Source organism: Lacerta agilis, chromosome 3 (assembly GCF_009819535.1).
Source record: "Lacerta agilis isolate rLacAgi1 chromosome 3, rLacAgi1.pri, whole genome shotgun sequence".
Classification (NCBI taxonomy): Eukaryota; Metazoa; Chordata; class Lepidosauria; order Squamata; family Lacertidae; genus Lacerta; species Lacerta agilis.
The window spans coordinates 105,423,928-105,447,768 of NC_046314.1; the positions used below are offsets into that span (position 1 = coordinate 105,423,928).

Below are 23,841 nucleotides of genomic sequence, written 5' to 3' on the forward strand. Positions count from 1 at the left end.
GAGGCGAAGCAATGCTTTGAAAGCTGTTCCTCTCCCTCCCCACCCCTCCAAGATAGGGAAAACCCTTGGGTAGTGTATAATACTCCAAGAAGCTGAATAAACACACAACTGATTTCTGTAGGACAAGCAGCCAGATAACACCGTGAGTACATCATATTAGTATCGGCCCCAGCAGAGGAGGGTCCGTGTTCCAGAAAATTATATTGGGGGGAATGCCCAAACCATACGTTGCAAGGGATGACAAACAATGTAAACAGAAAGAAATCCCATGCCCTGTCAAATATACTTACTGCAAATCCTTTTGCTGAAGCATGCTATTAAACTTTCAGAGAAGGATGGTAGGGTTTGTGGGGTTTTTTTTTTTTAGTAGGTTTTCATATGCTTGTTCCTTTCTCCAGTGGCTGGGATATGTAAAAATATTCCCTAGTTCTTTTTTTATTTCGGAAACTGTAGGTTTCTATCTCTCCCTCCTTTCTCTTTTCATCATGCTGCACTCTTTAAGCACTCTTTAAGGGAGGGGAGCAGCGGGGACAGAAATGTCCCATATGTAATAGCAGGATTTTGCCACAGGGTGGTACACCATGCATATTTAACTGAAGAGTTTTGTAATTCATCTGACAGTCTAGTTAGGCCCCCTCCGCCAGCCGCAGTCCACCAGTAATAGGAACAATCTGGAGGCATCAAAAATAACTTGATTTCTGCCAAAGGCTTGCATCTTCTAAATTAAGAAACAAGGACTCCCTTTGCAGAATAACTTTTTCATTTACAACAGCACAAATGGAAGGCTCGGTCTTAACTAGTGCCAAGCTTAAAAGGGAGGAGGAAAGTGGGTTGTTGTTGTTGTATTGACAAAGCTCTTGTTAAGGAACTAAAATTAAAACTGCTGATGTTGCAATCACACCACGGTGTGACCATATTTGGATTGCCGTGTATAGTTTTGGTCACCTCACCTCAAAAAGGATATCGTAGGATGTGGGGAAAGGATCAGGAAAGAGCAAAACTGAACGTTCCGATTCATTCCTCAGCTTCTTAGCCATTATGCCAGGGGTCACCAACATGGTACTTGTGGGTTCTAACATCAACTTCGTTGGACTGGTCAAGTTGTTCGGGTGCCTGATTATCATCTTCCAAAACAACTACCCTATTCCAAACTTAAAAATGGAAAGCATGATGCTGGTGGTCAGGAAAAGAGGTTTAAAGACTTTCTTAAGGCAAATCTTTTTTTAAAAAAATGTAGTATAAATGCACAATTGCCACTAACAACATTCTTCATCCGTTTATTATTGCTCCTCTTTGTGCTAGTTTATTTTATTTATTTGTAATAAACAAACAAACAAACAAACAAACAGATAAAATTTATTTACCGGTATTTGTAAAAAAATATTTAAAGGCTTCCATTTTTATACTGCTAAAATGGGGTGGTGTACAACAACAAACTATTGTTTAAAAAAATAGTACAAAGCAATCATTAAAATGGCTGGCCAGTCAAAAAGCTGCCTCGGCCTGTTGGCATAAGGAAGTCTTCAAGAGATGCCTGAAAGGCAAAAGCAAGCGGGTGCCTGCCAAATCTCTGCTGGAAGAGTGTTGCATAGCATGGGACCAGCAACATTAATACTGTACCTGACTTCTAGCTGAGGCCACCTCTGTAACATGAGGGACAACTAACAGCCACCTCTCCAGATGGTATCAAGGAATGAGCTGGGAGAGTCAGGGCTCACTCAGACAGTCCTCAAGGTATCTAAGACCAAAGTTGCCCGGGGTTTTGTATAACATCATAAGAGCCTTAAACCTGTCCTGACAGTTTGTACTTCGCAGGGGTGGTTTGTTAATCATCCACTTGCAGTAAGAATCACTGTGCACAACTCTAAAAGGTAAAGGTAAAGGACCCCTGGACAGTTAAGTCCAATCAAAGGTGACTATGGGGTGTGGCACTTGTGGCGGAATAAGGCCTGGTTCATCATGGGTTAACCTATCACTCCCATGTTAGGTAGGTGTTCCCTGGGAGGCGGAGCTACTTGGCATTCTAAAAGGAGGGGGAACAACCTAGAAAGGCAGTTGGGGGTTTGGCAGTTGGGTGTGGAGGTTTAGAAAGAGAAACTGCGAGGTTAGGCTTTGGGGAATGGGAGGAAAGGTCATTTACCATTGCTAACGGGATGCAGGAAAGATTGTAACTGAGCTGAATTATATAAGAAGATTTGTACCAGTACTGACTCAAGATATCCATGTTTTCAAGTTACCTTAATAAAGTTAAAAGTGTTTAAACGTTCGCTGACAGTGGCAGTGCGTCAGTACCTCTAGAGGTGTGGTTGAGGGGAAAAGCACGAGAGGTTTCCTTGAGGTAAAAGGGACGGGTGGCTTATTTACCTAACACACAGAGGACTGGGCAGGGAAGCCAAAGGTGCCACGCAGTTGCCAGAACGAAAGGGCAAGCTGCAGCAGTTTGGGAACCCAGGGAGGGAGATCCCAAGGTGGCAGGAGTTTCACTTTAAGAACGTAAAGCACTGAGGTACCCCAGAGACACTCCCATATAACCAATGAAGGATTCATCCTAGTGGACAGTGAAACTTAGGGAGAGTCACGGCTGGGGAAGAATCGAAAAGGGTGAGGGAGTGGGATCCCTCACATTTATTGGTGGCAGCGTCGTGATCCGTAAACAACACCCACACGCCTGTTTAGTTGAGAATCAGACAACTGTATTTTTTCTGTCAGAAAAATGGCTCACCTGAGGAAAGCTAGGGAAGCTAAGGGTGATGAGAGACCCGATGAGGCGGAAACCAGAGAGAACCCTAATGTAGAGTTAGAGATGATGAAAATGAAGTTAGAGATGGCCAGAATTGAAGCTGAAAAAGAGAAAAATAAATTGGAAGCTGAAAAAGAGAAAAATAAATTGGAAGCTGAAAAAGAGAAAAATAAATTGGAAGCTGAGAAAGAGAAGGAGCGTTTAGCTTCAGAAGAACGGGTACAATTAGCGAAGGTTGAGGAAGAAAAGGCTAAGATAGCTGCTGAGGAGAGAATGCAATCTGAAAGAATACAATTAGCCAAGGTGGAGGCAGAACGGGAGAGATTCGCTATGGAGAGAGAATTGCAGTTGGGAAGACTGAGGCTGGAGGAGATACGGCTAAAAGCAAAATTATCTCAGAGCCAAGATAGTAATGAAGTCACATTCTTTACGCCTTCACAGAAAAATAAACTGTGGCAAGCTGGGGAAGGAAAGGAAAGACAAGAACCCAATCCTGTCAGACAATCCGGGTCTGATAAGCCACCTCAAAAGAAAATTACGTGTTTCTTTGGTGGAAGTGAAGATCACATACGAGCTAAATGTCCTCTAGTGGTCAAAGCACAAACTGCAGCTGCTGTTGCGAAGCCAGTAAAACTGTTACTTCAAACAGATACTAAAAACCTTCCGCAGACACCAGTCCAGGAGCCAACGTATAGTCAAACAGAGGCTTCTGCAAAAGTTATGCAGGTCTGGAGAGCTGAGGAAGAGGTTAATAAGGAATTTATGGAGACTGTCAGAGTAAATGGACAAGAGTTAGTGGGACTACAGGACTCTGAGTCGGAAGTTACTCTGATGAGACCTAGTTGTATTCCTAAGGAACAATATCTCTCAAACCAATCTTACAGCATAAAAGGTATATGGGGACCGGAGTTTGAGGTGCAGGTAGCAGAAGTGAATATTCAGTATCAAGATTTCAATGGCAAGTGGACAGTGGGTCTTTGGGATGATCTGGAGGTTCCTGTCCTGATAGGCAACGACCTAGCCAACCGGAGACCTCAAATACATGCTATCCCAAGAGCGAAACCAGAAGCCCTTGTGGGTTCAAATCCTGCCATTAATGCACCAAACACAGAGCCTGTGGGAGAGGAAGTACTGATTACGCTACCAAATGCACAGGAATCTAGCACCCAGTTTTTAGTAGAACAGAAGGAGGATGAATCTCTGAGAGACTTGTGGGATGAGGTGCAGGGTCCTGACTCTGAAGTGACTTTAGAGAAGCCCTGCCTGTTTACTGCAATAGAAGGGAGATGTCCTAGAATAGCCAAAAGGAGAAAAGGTGCAGCCAAGTGGAAAATGAAAATAGCCAAAAGGAGAAAAGGTGCAGCCAAGTGGAAAATGAAAATAGCCAAAAGGAGAAAAGGTGCAGCCAAATGGAAAATGAAAAAAAAGTTGGTTTTGCCCCGGAAATACCGACTACAAGTTTTACAGCTGGCACTGGAGTCACCCATGGCTGCTTATCTAGGCATTAAAAAAACCAGAGACAGAATAAAAGCGTGGTTTTATTGACACGGAATGGGACTGGAAAGGAACCCATTGGGAACGCGGACGTCTTAACCTATCTTCAGGATCTACAAAGTGATTTACAGGAACTTAAGGAACTATCATCCTGTAATTTAAAAAGAGCACAACAGAAAAGATGGTACGACGCACACGCAGAGATCGGAATTTCCAACCTGGTGACCAAGTCCTGGTGTTGAGACCCAGCCGACAGCGGAAGCTCGAGGTTTCCTGGGACGGACTCTTTAGAGTGATAGCAAATGTTATTCCAAATTAGAAATGTGTATAAGTGCCAAATTAGTTGTTATGGTGGAAATAAGAGACAGGAAAAGGTAAATTATTTGTTAAGTTATGTTGCAACATAGAAGTTGTGTACAAAAGGGAAATACTATGTTGTTGGTTTTGATTAAGCTCCAATACATTGCTTCGGCATTGTTTAAAATGTATAACTATGCCTATGCAATGACTTTGGGGGTGGGACGAATGTGGCGGAATAAGGCCTGGTTCATCATGGGTTAACCTATCACTCCCATGTTAGGTAGGTGTTCCCTGGGAGGCGGAGCTACTGGGCATTCTAAAAGGAGGGGGAACAACCTAGAAAGGCAGTTGGGGGTTTGGCAGTTGGGTGTGGAGGTTTAGAAAGAGAAACTGCGAGGTTAGGCTTTGGGGAATGGGAGGAAAGGTCATTTACCATTGCTAACGGGATGCAGGAAAGATTGTAACTGAGCTGAATTATATAAGAAGATTTGTACCAGTACTGACTCAAGATATCCATGTTTTCAAGTTACCTTAATAAAGTTAAAAGTGTTTAAACGTTCGCTGACAGTGGCAGTGCGTCAGTACCTCTAGAGGTGTGGTTGAGGGGAAAAGCACGAGAGGTTTCCTTGAGGTAAAAGGGACGGGTGGCTTATTTACCTAACACACAGAGGACTGGGCAGGGAAGCCAAAGGTGCCACGCAGTTGCCAGAACGAAAGGGCAAGCTGCAGCAGTTTGGGAACCCAGGGCGGGAGATCCCAAGGTGGCAGGAGTTTCACTTTAAGAACGTAAAGCACTGAGGTACCCCAGAGACACTCCCATATAACCAATGAAGGATTCATCCTAGTGGACAGTGAAACTTAGGGAGAGTCACGGCTGGGGAAGAATCGAAAAGGGTGAGGGAGTGGGATCCCTCACAGCACTCATCTCACTTTCAGGCTGAGGGAGCCGGCATTTGTCCAGACAGCTTTCCAGGTCATGTGGCCAGCAGGACTAAACCGCTTCTGGCGCAACGGGACACCGTGACGGAAACCAGAGCGCACGGAAATGCCTTTTACCTTCCCACTGCAGCAGTACCTATTTATCTACTCGCACTGGCTTGCTTTTGAACTGCTAGGTTGGCAGGAGCTGGGACAGAGCAACGGGAGCTCACCCCGTCGCCGGGATTCAAACCGCCAACCTACTGATCAGCAAGCCCAAGAGGCTCAGCGGTTTAGACCACAGCACCGCCCGTGACCCTTTTACACAACTCTACCACTTTGTTGACTCCACATTCTTCTCACCCAGGGGTTCCCAAACTGTGGTCCGTGAGCTTCATTCAATCATTTGTGGATTTGTGGTTGAAGACGGGAGATGGCACACTGATTTTTAATTGTATTCTTTTTTTATTTCTTATATTCAGTGTGGTTCACTTAACAAGCCCTGCCAGTGAAAGACCTGTGCAAGAACTTCTGCTTCTGCAACAGGGTCTTCCCTCTCTTATCTCCCTGTGTGTGCCGCAACATCCTAATAATAATAATAATAATAATAATAATAATAATAATAATGTATGTCTATGGTGGGTGAGAGAAGTCCCAGAACTGTGTGCAGCAGGGCCAGCCTATGACCATGAAACTCCCTCCCTAAACTCCCTCCCCACCAGGAAAGAAAGGGTGAGGAAAGAGATACATCAGGAACAAGGGGTGGGGGGGGGGAGTGACATCAGGATCTGCCGCCCTGGTGGATCCTGCTGCCTGAGGCAGTCGGCTCACCTCGCCTCATGGGTGGGCCAGCCCTGGCGTGCAGGAGAAGGAGAGAGGGGATTATTTTGCCCATCAAGCTGAAATGATTGCAAGAGTGTGATGTTGAATTCCACCCACTGTATTTTACAGCATTACTGCTTTCAATCTATGGCGTCCAAACTGCGGTTCGATCAGGGGCGTTCTTAGCCCCTTGGCTGCCGGGGGCGGGAAGCCAAGAGACACCCCTGGGGGGCAGGGCGTGCGTGCGTCATGACGTCATGACGCATGCGACGCCCCGCCCCCGGGGGTGCCGGGCGGCGGATTCAGGAGTCTTTGCGCGCTGCAAAGACTCCTGAAGAAGCCTCCGCCCGGCGGCAGCACCCCTTCTTGCCGCGGCTGCTCGTGCCTGCGGGAGCAGCCGCGGCAAGAAGGGGTGCTGCCGCCGGGCGGAGGCTTCTTCAGGAGTTTTTGCAGCGCGCAAAGACTCCTGAATCTGCCGCCCGGGCTCCCTTGGCGCAGCGCAAGTCAGGGCAGGGAGAGGGACGGGCCACCTCGCTGGCCCGCCCCTTGCTTCCATGCCGAGCTGCGCCACTGCAAGGGGGGGCTATTTTTGGCGCTGCTGGGGCGGAGCCGCAGGGGCGGCCAGCGAGGGGGGGTGACACCCCTCCTCGCTGGCCACCCCTGCGGCTCCCCCCCCCGCAGTGCCGAAAATAACCTAGTTTTTTTAATTTTTTTTTAAAAAATAAAAAAAATCCCAGTGGGCGGGGCTGGCCCCCCATGTGTCACCCCAACAGGGGTGCTGCCCGGGGGCCCCCCGCCCCCCCCCCCCCCCCATGCGACACCCCTGGGTTCGATAAAATACAACACATAAGAAATAAAAAGAAGCAATTAAAAAGACAATTAAAAATCATTAGGCATCCAGCACAGCACTTTGCCGTGGCTACAAGAGATAGGGAAACCATTCAATGGCCCATCAAGACCCTCAGCAGTTTTGAAGTCGTCTGTGAAGGAAAAGGGAATCTCCATTCTAACCAAATGGGTAAATGAATGGGCCTACCTCTCTCACACGATCTGCCCAGATAGCCTGTACCGGAACAATCACAGACATATCTATTCCAGCCGTCCCTGCAAGCTCCACTGTTCCTGCAGGGATTACTCAAGCATGGCTTTGCTGTTTCTCTCGAACACGAGGGTTTGACCCCAGAGGTGCTCTGGATTTCTGCCATTTGGCGGATGTCTTTGCTTTGGCCATCGATAAACAGGTCCCGAATGCAGCCCACATAACCATAATTGAGAAGCGCTGTCCAGACCTCTGTTGGAAAGACAAGGCCTGCTTTGTTTTCTGGCAAGCCTCCAAGGTACAAGTCGTCGTCTAGGTCCAAGATCTCACTCTCTCCAGGTGCAGTATATGGCGTGCGCATAGTGTTGACGGAAATGGTACCTGTTTAGGAATAAAACACAAGGTGTTCAGTTTTTAAAAACAAACAAACAAACAATGGATTAAAAATGCACAACTGTCGCTAACGACCTTCTTCAATCCCTTCTTTATTTGCATTTATATCCCACTTGTAGGACACATCCATGTTCCCAAAATGACTTTTAATCACAGGAGGAACAATGATTACAATAAAATAAAAAGGTTTAATAACAGTGCGGACTTTTCAAAAGCACACACATATGGGGGGTGGGGGTGGGAATGGAGCCTTCTTCATTCATCGTTATAGCAATCAATTAAAGGGAATTTGCATTAAAGATGGGTGCATTGTATAAAGTTTCCCCATTCATGTTTGTTTGCTGATAAAACTAGACCTGAAATTTGGGCACATCTGATGATCCAGCGTGGCGATACCATGCCTTTACACTCCACGCCATTTGGTTGGGAAAATAACACACAGAGGAATGGCTGATTCTCCTGCTTCAATCAATGGATCGGGGGAAACCAACCAACCTAATGACTGAATGTGTGAATGCAATTTCAAGAAATGGAAACGAAACAAATGGAACTTTTTTAAAACAAAACAAAAACCGAAATACTGTATAAAATAAAATGGGTTTCTTCCACATCCCTACAACCTGTGAAAACAGCGGTGGCACAGAAAGGCACAACTGCATAAAGCAAGGGTAACTGATATACATTTCAAGGGAGCCTATGGAGGTAGGTTTTCACCATCCTCCTGTGCACAGAGAGGGAAAGGACTAACTTGACCTCTCTAGGAGAGGTTCTTCCAAAGAATGTGTCACTGTGGAGAAGACTCTGAATCGATTAGCCACCATTTGCATCTTGGGTGGTGGGGCTGCCCATAACAAGTCCATTATAGCAGATTGAAGTCCCGAAGCATACTACCCAGGGGCAGTCCAAACCCAGTCCACCAGGGTGTCTTTAAGTCTGGGATACCCAGGGCAGGGCCTGTGGAGCCCATACTCCCTGATGAGCCAGGCCCTTCCACACCAGGCATCTGCAACTAGTAGCAGCTGGTGACACAGTGTGCGGAGGGCTCCGTTGCCCCCTTGGCATCTCAACACTTCAGGTCATTACCTGAGAGGAAGAGGTAGAGGTGTGGAGAGCTTGGCACAGTGTGGTACATGGCAGCACAGACACTCTGGTGCTTGTGCCACTCCACTCCACACAACACTGTGCCTCCCTGACATCCTGTTGTTGTTGTTGTTGTTGTTGTTGTTGTTGTTGTTGTTGTTCAGTCGTTCAGTCGTGTCCGACTCTTCGTGACCCCATGGACCAGAGCATGCCAGGCATGCCTATCCTTCATTGCCTCTCACAGTTTGGCCAAACTCATGTTAGTAGCTTCGAGAACACTGTCCAACCATCTCATCCTCTGTCGTCCCCTTCTCCTTGTGCCCTCCATCTTTCCCAACATCAGGGTCTTTTCTAGGGAGTCTTCTCTTCTCATGAGGTGGCTAAAGTACTGGAGCCTCAACTTCAGGATCTGTCCTTCTAGTGAGCACTCAGGGCCGATTTCTTTGAGAATGGATAGGTTTGATCTTCTTGCAGTCCATGGGACTCTCAAGATTCTCCTCCAAGCACCATAATTCAAAAGCATCAATTCTTCGGCGATCAGCCTTCTTTATGGTCCAGCTCTCACTTCCGTACATTACTACTGGGAAAACCATAGCTTTAACTATACGGACCTTTGTCGGCAAGGTGATGTCTTTGCTTTTTAAGATCCTACCTGATCTTTAAAAGGATCTTTTTAAGATCCTATCCTGACATCCTACCTGTTGCTAATGCCTGCACCCTCATGCCAACCTGGCAATTTTGCAGGTAACACACCTGGAAGAACTGTCAGAAATGGGAAGTCCAGTGGCCAATTCCTCAAAAAGGGATGTGAGAAGAGCCTGTCCCAGGGAGGTACGACATGATGTCTGGTGCATAAATCCTTCAGTCCCCCCCCACTAGCCTGTCTTTCTCCCTTGACCCATCCTGCCCCTTTGCCCCATCGTGGGATCCTTGTTGAGAGCAGCCCAGGCCACAACAACGGAGTAGCAAGAAGGAATGGCTGATCGCCACATGTAAAGCACAGCTTGAAAACAGTGTAAATATTAAATAAACACTAACATAAATGCAAGACTGGGTATTCATCTGCTCTGTAAGCACATTTCCAAAATGCATCTGTCCTGTGCTTGGGTTTACACTATGATCAATACTGCATGGTTCAGCTATAGGGCACTGGTGGACGGACGGTCTTTGCTTTCGATTGCCTTTTGGCTCCTTTCATTTAAAATTTATAACCCCGCCTGCTCATCCTACAGACTAGGCACACATGACAACAGATTTAATAATAATAACAACAGACATCAAAATTTTAAACCAGTCACCTCCCATCCACACTTTGCTTATGATCTGCAGGGTTTAAACAATGTTGTTGTCAGTTAAAACATGCTTCCTAAAAGCATAGCTTCCTGCCTGCACTAGAAGCAATTATGGTGCAAGACCTCAGAAGACCTAAGATTAGATCACAAATGATGGAAAACAGGGCTATCAGCTGCTACTGGCAACAGTGGTTGTGTTCGACATCCACTGCTGGAGGCAATATGCTTCTGAGTGCCAGTTGCTAGGATTCACAAGTAGAAAGAGTGGTATTGTTCTCAGGTCCTGCTCTTGTGCTTCCCACAGGCACCTGGCTGGCCACTGTGAGAACAGGATGCAGGACCAGATGGGCCACTGGCCTGATCCAGCAAACTCTTCTTATGTTCCTATCATTCTGCTAAGCCAAAGTGCCACAAAGCTCAGTTCTAAGGTCCTGCAAGCTGCCAAGCTGCCACTGCAAAACATTAAATCATATAATTCTAGAGTCCCAGGTTTCACGTTTTAATTAACTCTGAACTGGCGACTCAGCTTCTTGCCAGCAGACTATGACAGATCAGCATTATTTACAAAGGAGAGGGAAATGTAAAGGGCAGGCAGAAGGTCTTGGATATCCTTGATTTTCAGAAGCAGGATTTTCCTTCACAGGTACATCCAATTAAATATTTTCTTCCAGTGTTTAAACAGGGATGTTTAACCTTTGATGTTATGAAACACAGCAGTGCCAGTTGGAACCTCTGATCTAATTTATGGTTGGTCCACACACTGTCCATATGGCCTGAACCATATACCGTGTTTCTCATAAAATAAGACGTGCCTATAAAATAAGCCATGGCAGGATTTTCAAGCGTTCACAAAATATAAGACATACCCCGAAAATAAGCCGTAGTGCTGGGCAGTTCTGGAGGGCGCCAAGGAAGAGGAAGAGGCCTGTCGGGTTGGCGCCCACAACCGGATGTTGCTGCTGCTGCAGCCCCGATCCAGCGGGACCCAGCAGGAGCCGCAGCACGTGCCGCATGGAGCCCCGTTCCAGCGGGACCAAGCAGGAGCCGCAGCGCGCGCCGTGTGGAGCCCCGATCCAGCGGGACCCAGCAGGAGCCGCAGCACGTCCCGCGTGGAGTCCCGTTCCAGCAGGACCAAGCAGGAGCCGCAGCGCGCGCCGTGTGGAGCCCCGATCCAGGGGGACCCAGCAGGAGCCGCAGCACGTGCCGCGTGGAGTCCCGTTCCAGCGGGACCAAGCAGGAGCCGCAGCACGTGCCGCGTGGAGTCCCGTTCCAGCGGGACCAAGCAAGAGCCGCTGCACGCGCCGTGTGGAGCCCCGATCCAGCGGGACCCAGCAGGAGCTGCAGCGCGCGCCGCGTGGAGCCCTGAGCCAGCAGCAGCCACAGTTTGCGCCACGTGGAGTCCCGATCCAGCGGGACCCAGCAAGAGCCGCTGTGTGTGCCGCGTGGAGCCCCGAGCCAGTGGGACCCAGCAGTGCTCTGTACGGTAGCAATTTGAATCCTCCTCCTCCTGTCGCGGCTCGGGGCGATCCGTGTGGCCCTGCTGGGCGCTTTGTCAACACTTCAGCAGCAGCAGCCAGTTCCGGGCACCAAGCCATAGCAGGAAGAGGAGGAGGCTTGCCAGGTTGGCGCCCAGCAGCCCCCCGAGCCTCCGGGAGCCAGCAGGAGGAGGAGGTGGCCTGCCGGGTCGGCGCCCAGCAGGGCCGCTCGCCCCAAGCCAGCTGGACCCAGCAGCAGCAATGCTGGACACGGCAGGAGGAGGCAGGCGCCCAGAACCGTACGGTACTCAATAAAAAAATAAGACACCCCCGAAAATAAGCCATAGGTTTATTTTCTTGAGTAAAATAAATATAAGACTGTGTCTTATTTTAGGAGAAACACGGTACATTCTTTGTATGTTCTTATATGCAACTTTTTCACACACTCCCTGGGGAATGCTGTAAATTTTGCACTCGCGTAACATCTGCTTTTTTACGTGTTGCTAAGAAAGTGCAGAGAGATAAAATGAAAACCAAGCACCCTTTCCCACAACATATTGTGCATGCTGCAGAACACAAAAAATATACTACAGTTTTCAGGGAAGCGGTGGCAAGACTAGTTTCTACTCAGCCTTGCTGCCCTCTTTTGAAACCTCGAGATGCCCGGGAACTGGACCTGACAGAGTAAACATTCTACTAAACAGTGGCTTTCCTTCTGAACAGGATCTGTTTCCCCTCTATGACAGATTCCATGGGAGGAGAATATACGATATGAATTCAACCCCACCCAATGGACCAGAATGTGGTCTAAACCCAACTTTAAATCCATATCAATGAAAAGAAAAGAACTTGCCCTGAAACTAACCCACAGGTGGTACCTAACGCCAAGAAGATTAGCGCTAATACGCCCATGAACCTCACTTAACTGCTGGAGAGGGTCACCTCCACAGGCACTTACCTCCACATGTGGTGGGAGTGCCCCAAAATCCAACAATTCTGGACAACAACCATACGAGAAATAGGTAAGATAACCAAGCAAGTGCTAGAAATCACTCCAGAATTGGTCTTCCTAAACATCTTCCAAGACAACAGTGCCCACTTACACCACAAAGAACTCATAACCCACTTACTCTCAGCAGTCAGAAACATCATAACCAGACAATGGAGAGACCTGTCAGGAGTAAGCATGGACCAATGGTACCAAGTAGTATGGGAAACAGCCCTACTAGAAAAACTAACCAGTAAGCTGAAACTGACACAGGGACAAACAGAAGAAGACACCTTCACCCCAGTATGGTTGCCCTTCATCACACACACGGCCCAACAAGACTATGACAAAAATCTACTGACAGCATACAAATCAATATGGCTGGCCTGATCAAAAACACTCACCCACCCCACTCACACAGGAAACCAAAGACCACCACAGCCAACCACAAATGAACAATCACACCCTACGCCAACCCCGACCTCTCTCACCACCAAAGGAACACAAATGAACAACAGAGAACCTGCACAAACCACGCTGACACCAAACCCTACATATATTAAGGAAAATAGAAACATCGCCACCCCACCCCACCCATCTCTCCCCCCCCACCTCCCCCCCTTTTCTTCCTAATGTCCCAACAAACAAAACTGATGTGTAAAAATGTTACATGGAAAAATACGAGAGAGCCATTGCATATACCTTTGTAAAACAAGAAAATCCTTAATAAAAATAAATAAATAAAGATTCCATGGGATTCATACCCATAATTCTCTCAGCACAGATCTAGCAAACCTGCATGGTCTAAACCAGGGGTTGTCAACCTGGTTCCTACTGCCCACTAGTGGGCGATTCAGGATTCAGGATTCTAGGTGGGCGGTAGGGGGTTCTACGGCACAAGCTGAATCCTCCTTCCATTGAGCACTGGTAAGGAAATTTTACCACCAAGAAAGATGCATCAGTGGGCAGTAGGTATAAAAAGGTTGACTACCCCTGGTCTAAACTAAAGATGGGGAACCTTATCCTGGTGTTTGTGTGTATGTGTAATGTGGCCCTCCAGGACTCCCCCCAGCCACACACTCTATTGCCATGCCACATCCTTCACGGGCCCTGCATTCCCTCATGGCACCTTCCTTGATAGTTTTTTTGCCTGTCAGGAATGTGTCCTTCAACTCTAGTAATAGTCCTGGATTGCCTGGATGGAGGTTAGAGAGAAATGTGTGTCAAAAGTAGCTTCACTGCATGAAGGTAACATTCACATGGCTCACACCGTCTGCTTTAATCTGTGGCCTTGTCCACTACTGCATATCCTCCAACATGCCTCCAATGAAAATAGGGACTCTGGCCTGGGCTTTGAGGTGCAGCTTCTTCTCCCATTCCAGACGGCTCTGACAAGCACCAAGCTCTGCCTCCAGTCAGCCACAGGGTCACCACCTTAGGGCCTTGTGGTCCTGGGGCTTCAACCATCCTTCAGCTTCCAATGCCCCTCCCTTCCGGTGCCTACTCCTCCTCCAAGGCCAGGACAGGGACTCAGATGCAGAAACTGACTGACTGAGGAGCAGGAAAATGGTGAAACATTTTCTTAGGGACTTTCTTAGGACCCAGATCTTGTTTTTTATAAAAACAGGAAGTGGCGGTGTCATATTGAGTGGGCAAGGCAGAGGAAGCAGGAGGCATAGATCTAAGACAGGGTTAGGCAACCTAAGGCCTGTGGGCCAAATGCGGCCCAATTGCCTTCTCAATCCGGCCCATGGACGGTCCAGGAATCAGCGTGTTTTTACATGAGTAGAATGTGTCCTTCTATTTAAAATGCATCTCTGGGTTATTTGTAGGGCCTGCCTGGTGTTTTTACATGAGTAGAATGTTTCCTTTTATATATATCTAGTAGAATGTTTCCTTTTATATATATCTAGTCCAACCCAGCACATGGTCTGAGGGACGGTGGACCGGCCCATGGCTGAAAAGGGTTGCTGGCCCCTAAGATATGTGTTAGAGGAATGTGTGGATCTGAATTTCCAGTAACTCGCTGAAACACTACTGAAGGGCCACTTCAGAATACGTGACTCTGCACGACACAGTGAGAAGCTGTGATGGTCTAAGGGTTTTTGTGACAGTCTCTCCATTTTGGGGGAAGCTGCAGACTATGCTACTGGTGTGTGGCTTCCAGAAGGTTGCTCAGAAGGGAATGTGGTCTTCAGGGTGAAAAGGGTTCCCCTATCGCTGGTCCAAATCACTGAGCAATACTTCCTCAAGCCAAACATTTGTATGACAGCAGGGGCCTTGAACTGGGGGAATTGGAGTGGGAGCCCAGTCACTTCTCTCCCCCTCTGGTAGCTCAGCCATGCTGGCTATATCCCTTGCACAAAACACCTCTCCAGAGGTGTCTTTGGATTCTATGGGCCAGATTCGACCAAACAGTTTATAGAATCATAGAATCATAGAATTGGAAGAGACCAACAAGGGCCATCCAGTCCAACCCCCTGCCAAGCTGGAAACACCATCAAAGCATTCCTGACAGATGGCTGTCAAGCCTCCGCTTAAAGACCTCCAAAGAAGGAGACTCCACCACACTCCTTGGTAGCAAATTCCACTGCCGAACAGCTCTTACTGTCAGGAAGTTCTTCCTAATGTTTAGGTGGAATCTTCTTTCTTGTAGTTTGAATCCACTGCCCCGTGTCTGCGTCTCTGGAGCAGCAGAAAACAACCTTTCTCCCTCCTCTATATGACATCCTTTTATATATTTGAACATGGCTATCATATCACCCCTTAACCTTCTCTTCTCCAGGATAAACATAGCCAGCTCCCTAAGCCGTTCCTCATAAGGCATCGTTTCCAGGCCTTTGACCATTTTGGTTGCCCTCCTCTGGACACGTTCCAGCTTGTCAGTATCCTTCTTGAACTGTGGTGCCCAGAACTGGACACAGTATTCCAGGTGAGGTCTGACCAGAGCGGAATACAGTGGTACTATTACTTCACTTGATCTAGATGCTATACTCCAATTGATGCAGCCCAGAATTGCATTGGCTTTTTTAGCTGCTGCATCACACTGTTGACTCTAGTGGGAGCCAGCACTAAGGCAGTGGAGCTTCCTCTCTTGTGCCCCCCATCAGCTCTTGGTGGGGGTCAGGCGAACCCCTAGAACAGCACATGGGGGAGAAGAGGGGATACCATCCCTATCAGGCAAGCAGAAATGTTTTTGCTGACAGAATAAGCATAATCGCATGACACTGCGTTCCCTCCCTAGGACTCTCCACTTTAAGAGGCGTGTAGCTAGCCTGGAATCCACTCAAAGGGTTGTTTATCCCTAGAAAGCAAGGGCAATCCATTAAACGTCTTTCGTTACTTAAAACTGCAGTGAATAACTACAGCGACTCCTAGATGGCATAAGGGACAGTGGGGAGGGGGACATGCTCCACCCCAGTGGCTTGAAATGGATATAGGGAAAGTGCTGCTCCAAGTGAGAGTGTGATTACTCTAAACCTCTAATTATATACTCTGGAGAGAGGTATGTGCCTTTCCCTACCCCTGTAATTTCCAGCGCTTATACTGGAACTCTGACTTTAATTCAAAATCTCAATGACTCCTTAGCCCTTAAATGCTGGCTTAGCCGAGAAAAACCGCTGATACAATCTGGTTTACACTGCCATGCACAACTGGAGTTTGACAAGAATAATAACTTTCCTCTCCTGTTTCCGATGTGCAACGGTGATTTTCCAAAAGGGGGTGAATGGTAGCTGGTTTTAGGGGGGAAGCCCTTGCATGGTTGTTTCTCCAATATGCCCACGAGATTAACTAAACTTTCAAATGTCATGCCGGAATTAATGCAGGCGTTGCGTGTCGCAAAACCCGCAGAGAGCAAAATGCCTTTGCAGTTTGCTTTTGCGGGGTTTCCAGCCGCCTGCCTTTGCCCCCTGCCTCTGCTTCAACTGCAAGGTTGGTAGTATTGCAACAGCAGAACAGCAGAACATTTCCCATAGGTATGTGTTAATGAGCATCTTGAATCATGTTCATTATCTCAGCAATTTAGTTTTCAAAAGTCTCCTTACTGCAACCAAGACACCCCTGCCTTAATGTACTTCTGAAGCTTGTCTCGTCAGTTGTGATCTGTTTCAAAAGCAGAGATAGGAGACGGGGCACAGCTGCCATGCCCCTCCCCCTTATTCTCTGTACTTATTCTCTTTATTAAGAACTGGTGCAAAATTCTCTAAACTGCTGATCTGCAAATGAAGGATTCTTCCTTGTGGTTTGAATTTGGATCAGATGAACTTGTTGTTGTTGTTGTTGTTCAGTCATTCAGTCGTGTCCGACTCTTCGTGACCCCATGGACCAGAGCACGCCAGGCACGCCTATCCTTCACTGCCTCTCGCAGTTTGGCCAAACTCATGTTAGTAGCTTCGCGAACACTGTCCAACCATCTCATCCTCTGTCGTCCCCTTCTTCTTGTACCCTCCATCTTTCCCAGCATCAGGGTCTTTTCCAGGGAGTCTTCTCTTCTCATGAGGTGACCAAAGTACTGGAGCCTCAACTTCAGGATCTGTCCTTCTAGTGAGCACTCAGGGCTGATTTCTTTAAGAATGGATAGGTTTGATCTTCTCGCAGTCCATGGGACTCTCAAGAGTCTCCTCCAGCATCATAATTCAAAAGCATCAATTCTTCGGCAATCAGCCTTCTTTATGGTCCAGCTCTCACTTCCTCACATTACTACTGGGAAAACCATAGCTTTAACTATACGGACCTTTGTGGTAAACGAATACAAGGCAACTGTATGCAATTGCTCTACGATAAACATGCACAGCTCCTGTCTGGTATGCAGTGTTAGATTTCAGTGGTATTTGGGTATGTCTATTTATTCGCCAGTGCCACCACAACTTTTAGGCCAGAGATTCAGTTTAAGAAGGATATTGACAAGTGTGTGCAGAGGAAGGCAACTGTGATGGCCTGGGAGTCAGACTCTGATGCTGAACCTGAGGGATCCCAGCCTGCACAGGATTCCCCGCCTCCAGAACCAGCTGAGCCGGGGCCAGGGCTTGAGCCTGAAGGATCCCCACCTGTGCTGGATCCCCAGGTGCAGGCATCAGCAGAGTCTGCTCTGGCTCCTGATGGGAGGGAGGACCCATTGCCTGCAGGTGCTCCACTCCCAGCCTCTTCAGAGGAAGCTGAGGCATCCCCTGGGTCCAGTAACCCACCAGCCTCTCCTGAGCTACAGAGGCTCAGGGCAGAGAGGCGAAGGGAGTTAAGTGTCTGCAGGAGGAGTGCTCGCCTCCAGGCCCGGAGGAGAGGCGAGTCTCCAGAGGATCGGGGCGGCCCTAAGCATAGGGCCAGATAAAAGCCAGCCAGACCCAGCCCAAGTTGCGTGAGCAACATAGTTGCAAGCGTGTGCTCAACCTGCAACCTTGTGCCTGAACCTGCCTTGGACCTTGACCTGCTCCCTGCCTCGCTCCCCGCCGGACTGACCTCCTTTGGACCCCTAGACCCAGGACTGGACTTGGACCTCGCTTCATGGACAAACCCTTGGGGCCAGCACAGTTTGCTCACGCCACACCCGCACTCCCCCTTCGCTGGGGTGCGTTCGGGAGGAACTAATAGCCATGGCTGACCAGGCGGCTGCGCTGGTGGCATTGGCCCAGGAGAACCAGGCCTTGACCCACACCGTGCAGCAGCTAAGCAATGTGGTTACGGCGCTTCAGCAGCGTTTGGATGCCTTACCGGCTCCTGGGGCCGCCGCCCCAGCTCCTGGCAAGTACCCCGTGGCCCTGCCAGAGAAATTTGATGGGTCCCCAGCCAGCTTTCCCATGTTTCTCGCCCAGGCCAAGCTGTATATTCAGGGGCGAGCTCGGGATTTCCCCGACGACCGCACCAAGGTGCACTTCCTGATCAGCTTGCTGAAGGACCAGGCGGCCAAGTGGGCGTTGCCGCTGCTCCGGCAAGACTCCCCCTTGCTGACAGACTATACGGGGTTTTGCAATCTTCTGGAAACCACGTTTGCCAACCCTCAGAAGGGGAGTCAAGCCAATCGGGCAATTCGGCGGTTGAAACAGGGCAAGTCCACAGTGGCCATCTACGCCACAGAATTTCGGCTGCTGGCGCAGGACTTGACCTGGAACGACTCTGCACTGCGGGACCAGTATCTCGAGGGACTTTCAGACGAGGTACTGGATCAGCTGGCCACGTTGGATCGCCCTGCCACACTGGATGCCCTCATCCAACGGAGTCTGCAGATAGATGATCGGTTGGAGGACCGTCGCCAGGCCCGGGGCCGCCGGCACTCCGGGCTCCCAGCGCCGGTGCTTCCCTGCAGTTCCGTGGCCAGAGCTGAGTCATTGGAGGAGCCGATGCAGCTCGGGGCAGCGCGGCCTCGCCTCTCCCCCTCGGAAAAGACTCGGCGTCGGGAGGGGAACCTGTGTCTCTACTGCGGTGGGAGTGGACACTACGCCCGAACCTGCCCTGAGAAACGCCAGCCGCAGGTGAAACGGCCAACCCCAGTAGCCGATGGCCCAGGCTACCTGGGGCCCCAAGCATCGCATGATGGGCCCTCACCAGTGGAATTGCAACACCTCATGATACCGGTGCGTCTATACCCCCCCGGTGGGCCCTGGATTCTCACCCACGCTCTGGTGGATTCGGGGGCAACCCGCTCCTATATGGACTCTGCCTTCGCCACTCAGCATCAGGTGCCGCTTCAGAACAAGCCGGAACCAGTACAGGTGGAGGCAATTGACGGACGGCTCCTACGCTCGGGCGCGGTTACTCGGGAGACCCAGCCCTTGGTCCTGTGCTACCAGCAGCACCGGGAGGTGCGAACCCTGGACATTGCCACCATGCCCCGGTTTCCCCTGGTGCTTGGGATGGACTGGCTGGAGTCGCACAATGTTCAGATCGACTGGGTCAATCGGACTGTACGCTTCCCAGACCCGGGTTCCCATGCTCAGTCCGAGTTAGTAGCAGCTGCCCCCATGGGGCAGGCTGTGTCAACGCTCCCTGCCGTGTACCAGGACTATTTAGACGTGTTCGAGGAACAGGGAGCAGACCAGCTGCCACCTCATCGGTCCTTCGACTGCGGCATAGACCTCCAGCCTGGGGCGCCCCTGCCTGTAAGCCGCCTATATTCTCTTTCGGAGCCAGAGCGTGAAGCCTTGCAGGACTTCCTTCGCAAGAACCTGGAACGCGGGTTCATTAGGCCCTCTACCTCACCCACTGCCGCTCCTGTACTCTTCGTTAAGAAGAAGTGTGGGGAGCTTCGCCTCTGCCATGACTACCGGGCCCTGAACAAGATCACCATCCCAGACCGGTACCCCTTGCCCCTTATTGCAGAATTGCTGGAGCGGGTGCAGGGGGCGCAGATGTTCACCAAACTGGACCTCCGAGGGGCCTACAACTTGATTCGGATCCGTGCCGGGGACGAGTGGAAGACGGCATTCGGGACCCGGTATGGGCAGTTTGAATACCTGGTTATGCCGTTCGGATTATGCAACGCACCCGCCGTGTTTCAACGGTACATCAACCACGTGTTCCAGGACTTGCTAGACAAATACGTGGTGGTGTACCTAGATGATATTCTGATTTATTCCCGTGACCCAGCCCGTCACGAGAGTCATGTTCGGTCCGTGTTGCAGCGCTTGCGGGAGCACCGCCTGTATGCCAAGCTCAGCAAGTGCGAGTTCCACCAGCGGTCAGTGGACTTCCTTGGACACCGACTCTCCCCTGACGGGGTGCAGATGGACCCTGGGAAGGTGGCTGCGGTTCGAGAGTGGGCAGCGCCCCGGAACCGCAAGGACTTACAGCGGTTCCTAGGGTTCGCCAACTATTACCGGACCTTCATTGCAGATTATGCTCATCGCACCACCCCATTAACCCGACTGCTGCGCCCCAAGACACCCTTCTCCTGGGATGAGGAGGCTGAAGTGGCATTTCAGGGGTTGAAAGCCTGTTTCCAGAGGGCGCCGATTTTACAGCATCCTGATCCCTCTCGTCCCTTCGTGGTGGAGACTGATGCCTCCAGTACGGCTCTCGGTGCCATCCTGTCTCAGCAACACGGACCCGATGCGCCGCTGTTACCCTGCGCCTACTACTCCCGGCAGCTCCTTCCGGCGGAGCGTAACTATACCGTGTGGGAGCGGGAACTACTGGCCATCAAGGTGGCCTTTGAGGTCTGGCGCCATCATCTTGAGGGGGCACGACACCCGGTGGAAGTGAGAACGGACCACCGGAATCTGGAGTACCTCCAGACCACCCGCAAGTTGAACCAAAGGCAGATCCGGTGGGCGCTGTTTTTCTCCCGGTTCCAGTTCCGGATCCGCTACATCCCCAGCTCCCAAAACCGGAAAGCGGATGCCCTGTCCCGGAAACCCGAGGACGTCGCAGACACTGTACAGCAGGCAGTACCGACGACTATCTTACCACCAGCCACATTCCTGGCCACTCAGGAGGCCAAGCCACTGCAGGCTCGGGTGCGAGAACAGCAACGGGTCGACGCTTGGGCTCAGGAACGGCTCCGGGAACTGTCTGACGGGTCATGCCCTCGATATCCAGGGCTGGCCCTGCACCAGGGCCTACTGCTGCACCAGGGTCGTCTATACATCCCACCAGGACCATTGCGGGCTGAGGTTCTCCAGATGTCCCACGATGCCCCAGCAGCAGGGCACTTTGGGCGGTACCGGACCACTCATCTGGTAAGCCGGGAGTTCTGGTGGCCCCGCCTGAAGGCTGATGTGGCACGCTATGTTGCTGGTTGCGATGTCTGCCGGCGGGCCAAGGGTCCTACTGGGCGACCCCCCGGTCTGCTCCAGCCATTACCAGTCCCACCACGTCCCTGGCACACGGTCTCACTGGACTTTGTGGTAGACTTGCCCCCATCTCGTCACTGTACCTGCCTCCTGGTTTTCACGGACCATTTCACTAAGATGGTGCACTGTGCCCCCTGCCCGTCCATACCCACAGCTAAGGAGACGGCTCAACTGTACATGCAGCACATCTTCCGCCTGCATGGCCTTCCCGAGCGTGTGGTTTCTGACCGCAGCGTCCAGTTCACATCCCACTTCTGGCGAGCCCTGCACCAGACCCTTGGGACGGAGGTCTGTCTATCTTCGGCCCACCACCCGCAGACCGATGGCCAGACGGAACGGGCAAATGCGGTGCTGGAGCAGTACCTCCGGTGTTACTGCAGCTTCCAGCAGGATGACTGGGTCGATCACTTGCCATTGGCGGAGTTCGCCTACAACAATGCAGTGAACGCCTCCACCCAGCAGACCCCGTTCCAGGCCTCCTACGGCTACCATCCACGTTTGTTCCCGGACGTGCTGCCAGCTTCCGCGGTCCCCGCAGTGACAGACTGGCTTCAGGAGCTTCAGTCCCAGCAACAATTATTGATGGAGCAACTGCGCCAGGCCAAGGACGCATACAAGGCCCAAGCTGACCGACATCATCAGGAGGGGCCAGAACTCCATGTTGGCGATCGGGTGTGGCTCTCTACCCGTCACCTGCATCCTTCTCGGCCCTCACGAAAGCTGGATGCACGGTTTGCCGGCCCATTCACCATCACTGCGCAGGTGTCACCGGTGGCGTTTCGCCTCCAGTTACCTCCATCACTCAAGGTTCACCCAGTATTCCACCGGTCCCTACTTAGTCCAGTCGCCCCGCCCGACGAGTTCCACCCAGACAATCCACGACCGCAGCCAGTTTTGGTTGAGGGGGAGCCTGAGTACGAGGTAGAGCGCATTCTCGACTCACGATACCGCAGGGGGAAGCTCCAATACCTCATCGACTGGAAGGGGTATGGGCCTGAGGATCGTTCATGGGAACCAGTGGAAAACGTCCACGCACCTGCCTGCCTCCGTGATTTCCATGCAGCTTACCCCAGCAAGCCTGGTCCGGCCCCTCAGTTGAGGGGGAGGCCTGGGAGGGGGGATGGTGTGATGGCCTGGGAGTCAGACTCTGATGCTGAACCTGAGGGATCCCAGCCTGCACAGGATTCCCCGCCTCCAGAACCAGCTGAGCCGGGGCCAGGGCTTGAGCCTGAAGGATCCCCACCTGTGCTGGATCCCCAGGTGCAGGCATCAGCAGAGTCTGCTCTGGCTCCTGATGGGAGGGAGGACCCATTGCCTGCAGGTGCTCCACTCCCAGCCTCTTCAGAGGAAGCTGAGGCATCCCCTGGGTCCAGTAACCCACCAGCCTCTCCTGAGCTACAGAGGCTCAGGGCAGAGAGGCGAAGGGAGTTAAGTGTCTGCAGGAGGAGTGCTCGCCTCCAGGCCCGGAGGAGAGGCGAGTCTCCAGAGGATCGGGGCGGCCCTAAGCATAGGGCCAGATAAAAGCCAGCCAGACCCAGCCCAAGTTGCGTGAGCAACATAGTTGCAAGCGTGTGCTCAACCTGCAACCTTGTGCCTGAACCTGCCTTGGACCTTGACCTGCTCCCTGCCTCGCTCCCCGCCGGACTGACCTCCTTTGGACCCCTAGACCCAGGACTGGACTTGGACCTCGCTTCATGGACAAACCCTTGGGGCCAGCACAGCAACCGAGAAGACCAAGGGTCTGGAAACCAAGCCTTAGGAGAGTAGAGGTTGAAGGAGCTAGGCATGTTTAGCCTTGAAAAGAGAAGGCTGAAGGGTGATATGATAGCACTCAGGGCTTTTTTCAGCTGGAACTCACTGGAACTTAGAGAACAAGGGAGGCGTTCATGGTGAGTTCCAGCGCTTTTTTTTCTAGAAAAATAGCACTGCCTACAATTCTATGATTCTATTTTCACTATGGACTCCACAGCAGAGGATCATGCAATGAGGACACTTGTTTTCAAAGGGGGGGGGGAATGGCACTCAAGCAGATGACGGGAACTGTAAATAGGAAAGGAAAAATGAGCAGATGAGTAGTAGGGTTTTTTTTTTTTTTGCTTTGTTTTCATCCTCCAAAAAGTGGCAGCTTTCAGATCAAAAATAGCAAACTTCATGAACATTTGGAACAACTCTGGTGCTGCCCTTCTGGGGGACCTGCAGCAGCAGTGGTGATGTAAGAAACCATGTTACAGACTTGGAGCTTTTGGCATTGCCTGAGTGGTATCAGACTGAGCAATTCTGCAGCAGTTTGTGTGCCCTGAGGTGACATTTAAAGGTTGCCGAAGAATATTCAGCCGTGCTCTGAGTTATTCTAGTATTGAAGTAAATAAGATTTAAGTGTTTGGCTAAAATAGATCAAATTTCAAGCAGAGGAGAACGGCCATCCATCCCTCCATCCTGTAACTTGGAGCAATATTACAAATTACGGGAATGGTCAGAAAGACGGAAACGGTTGCAAAATGGGGAGGGGGCGGGAAT

General features: G+C 50.6%; 1 protein-coding gene across 1 annotated transcript in view; it reads right to left on the reverse strand.

Annotated features, from left to right (window-relative positions):
• The window catches only part of NRXN1 (neurexin 1), a 933,637-nt gene that overhangs the window by 492,619 nt on the left and 417,177 nt on the right, over positions 1-23,841 (reverse strand). The window contains 1 exon segment of the mRNA XM_033145071.1: positions 7,311-7,694. Within this exon segment, the coding sequence (XP_033000962.1) occupies positions 7,311-7,694 (384 nt within the window).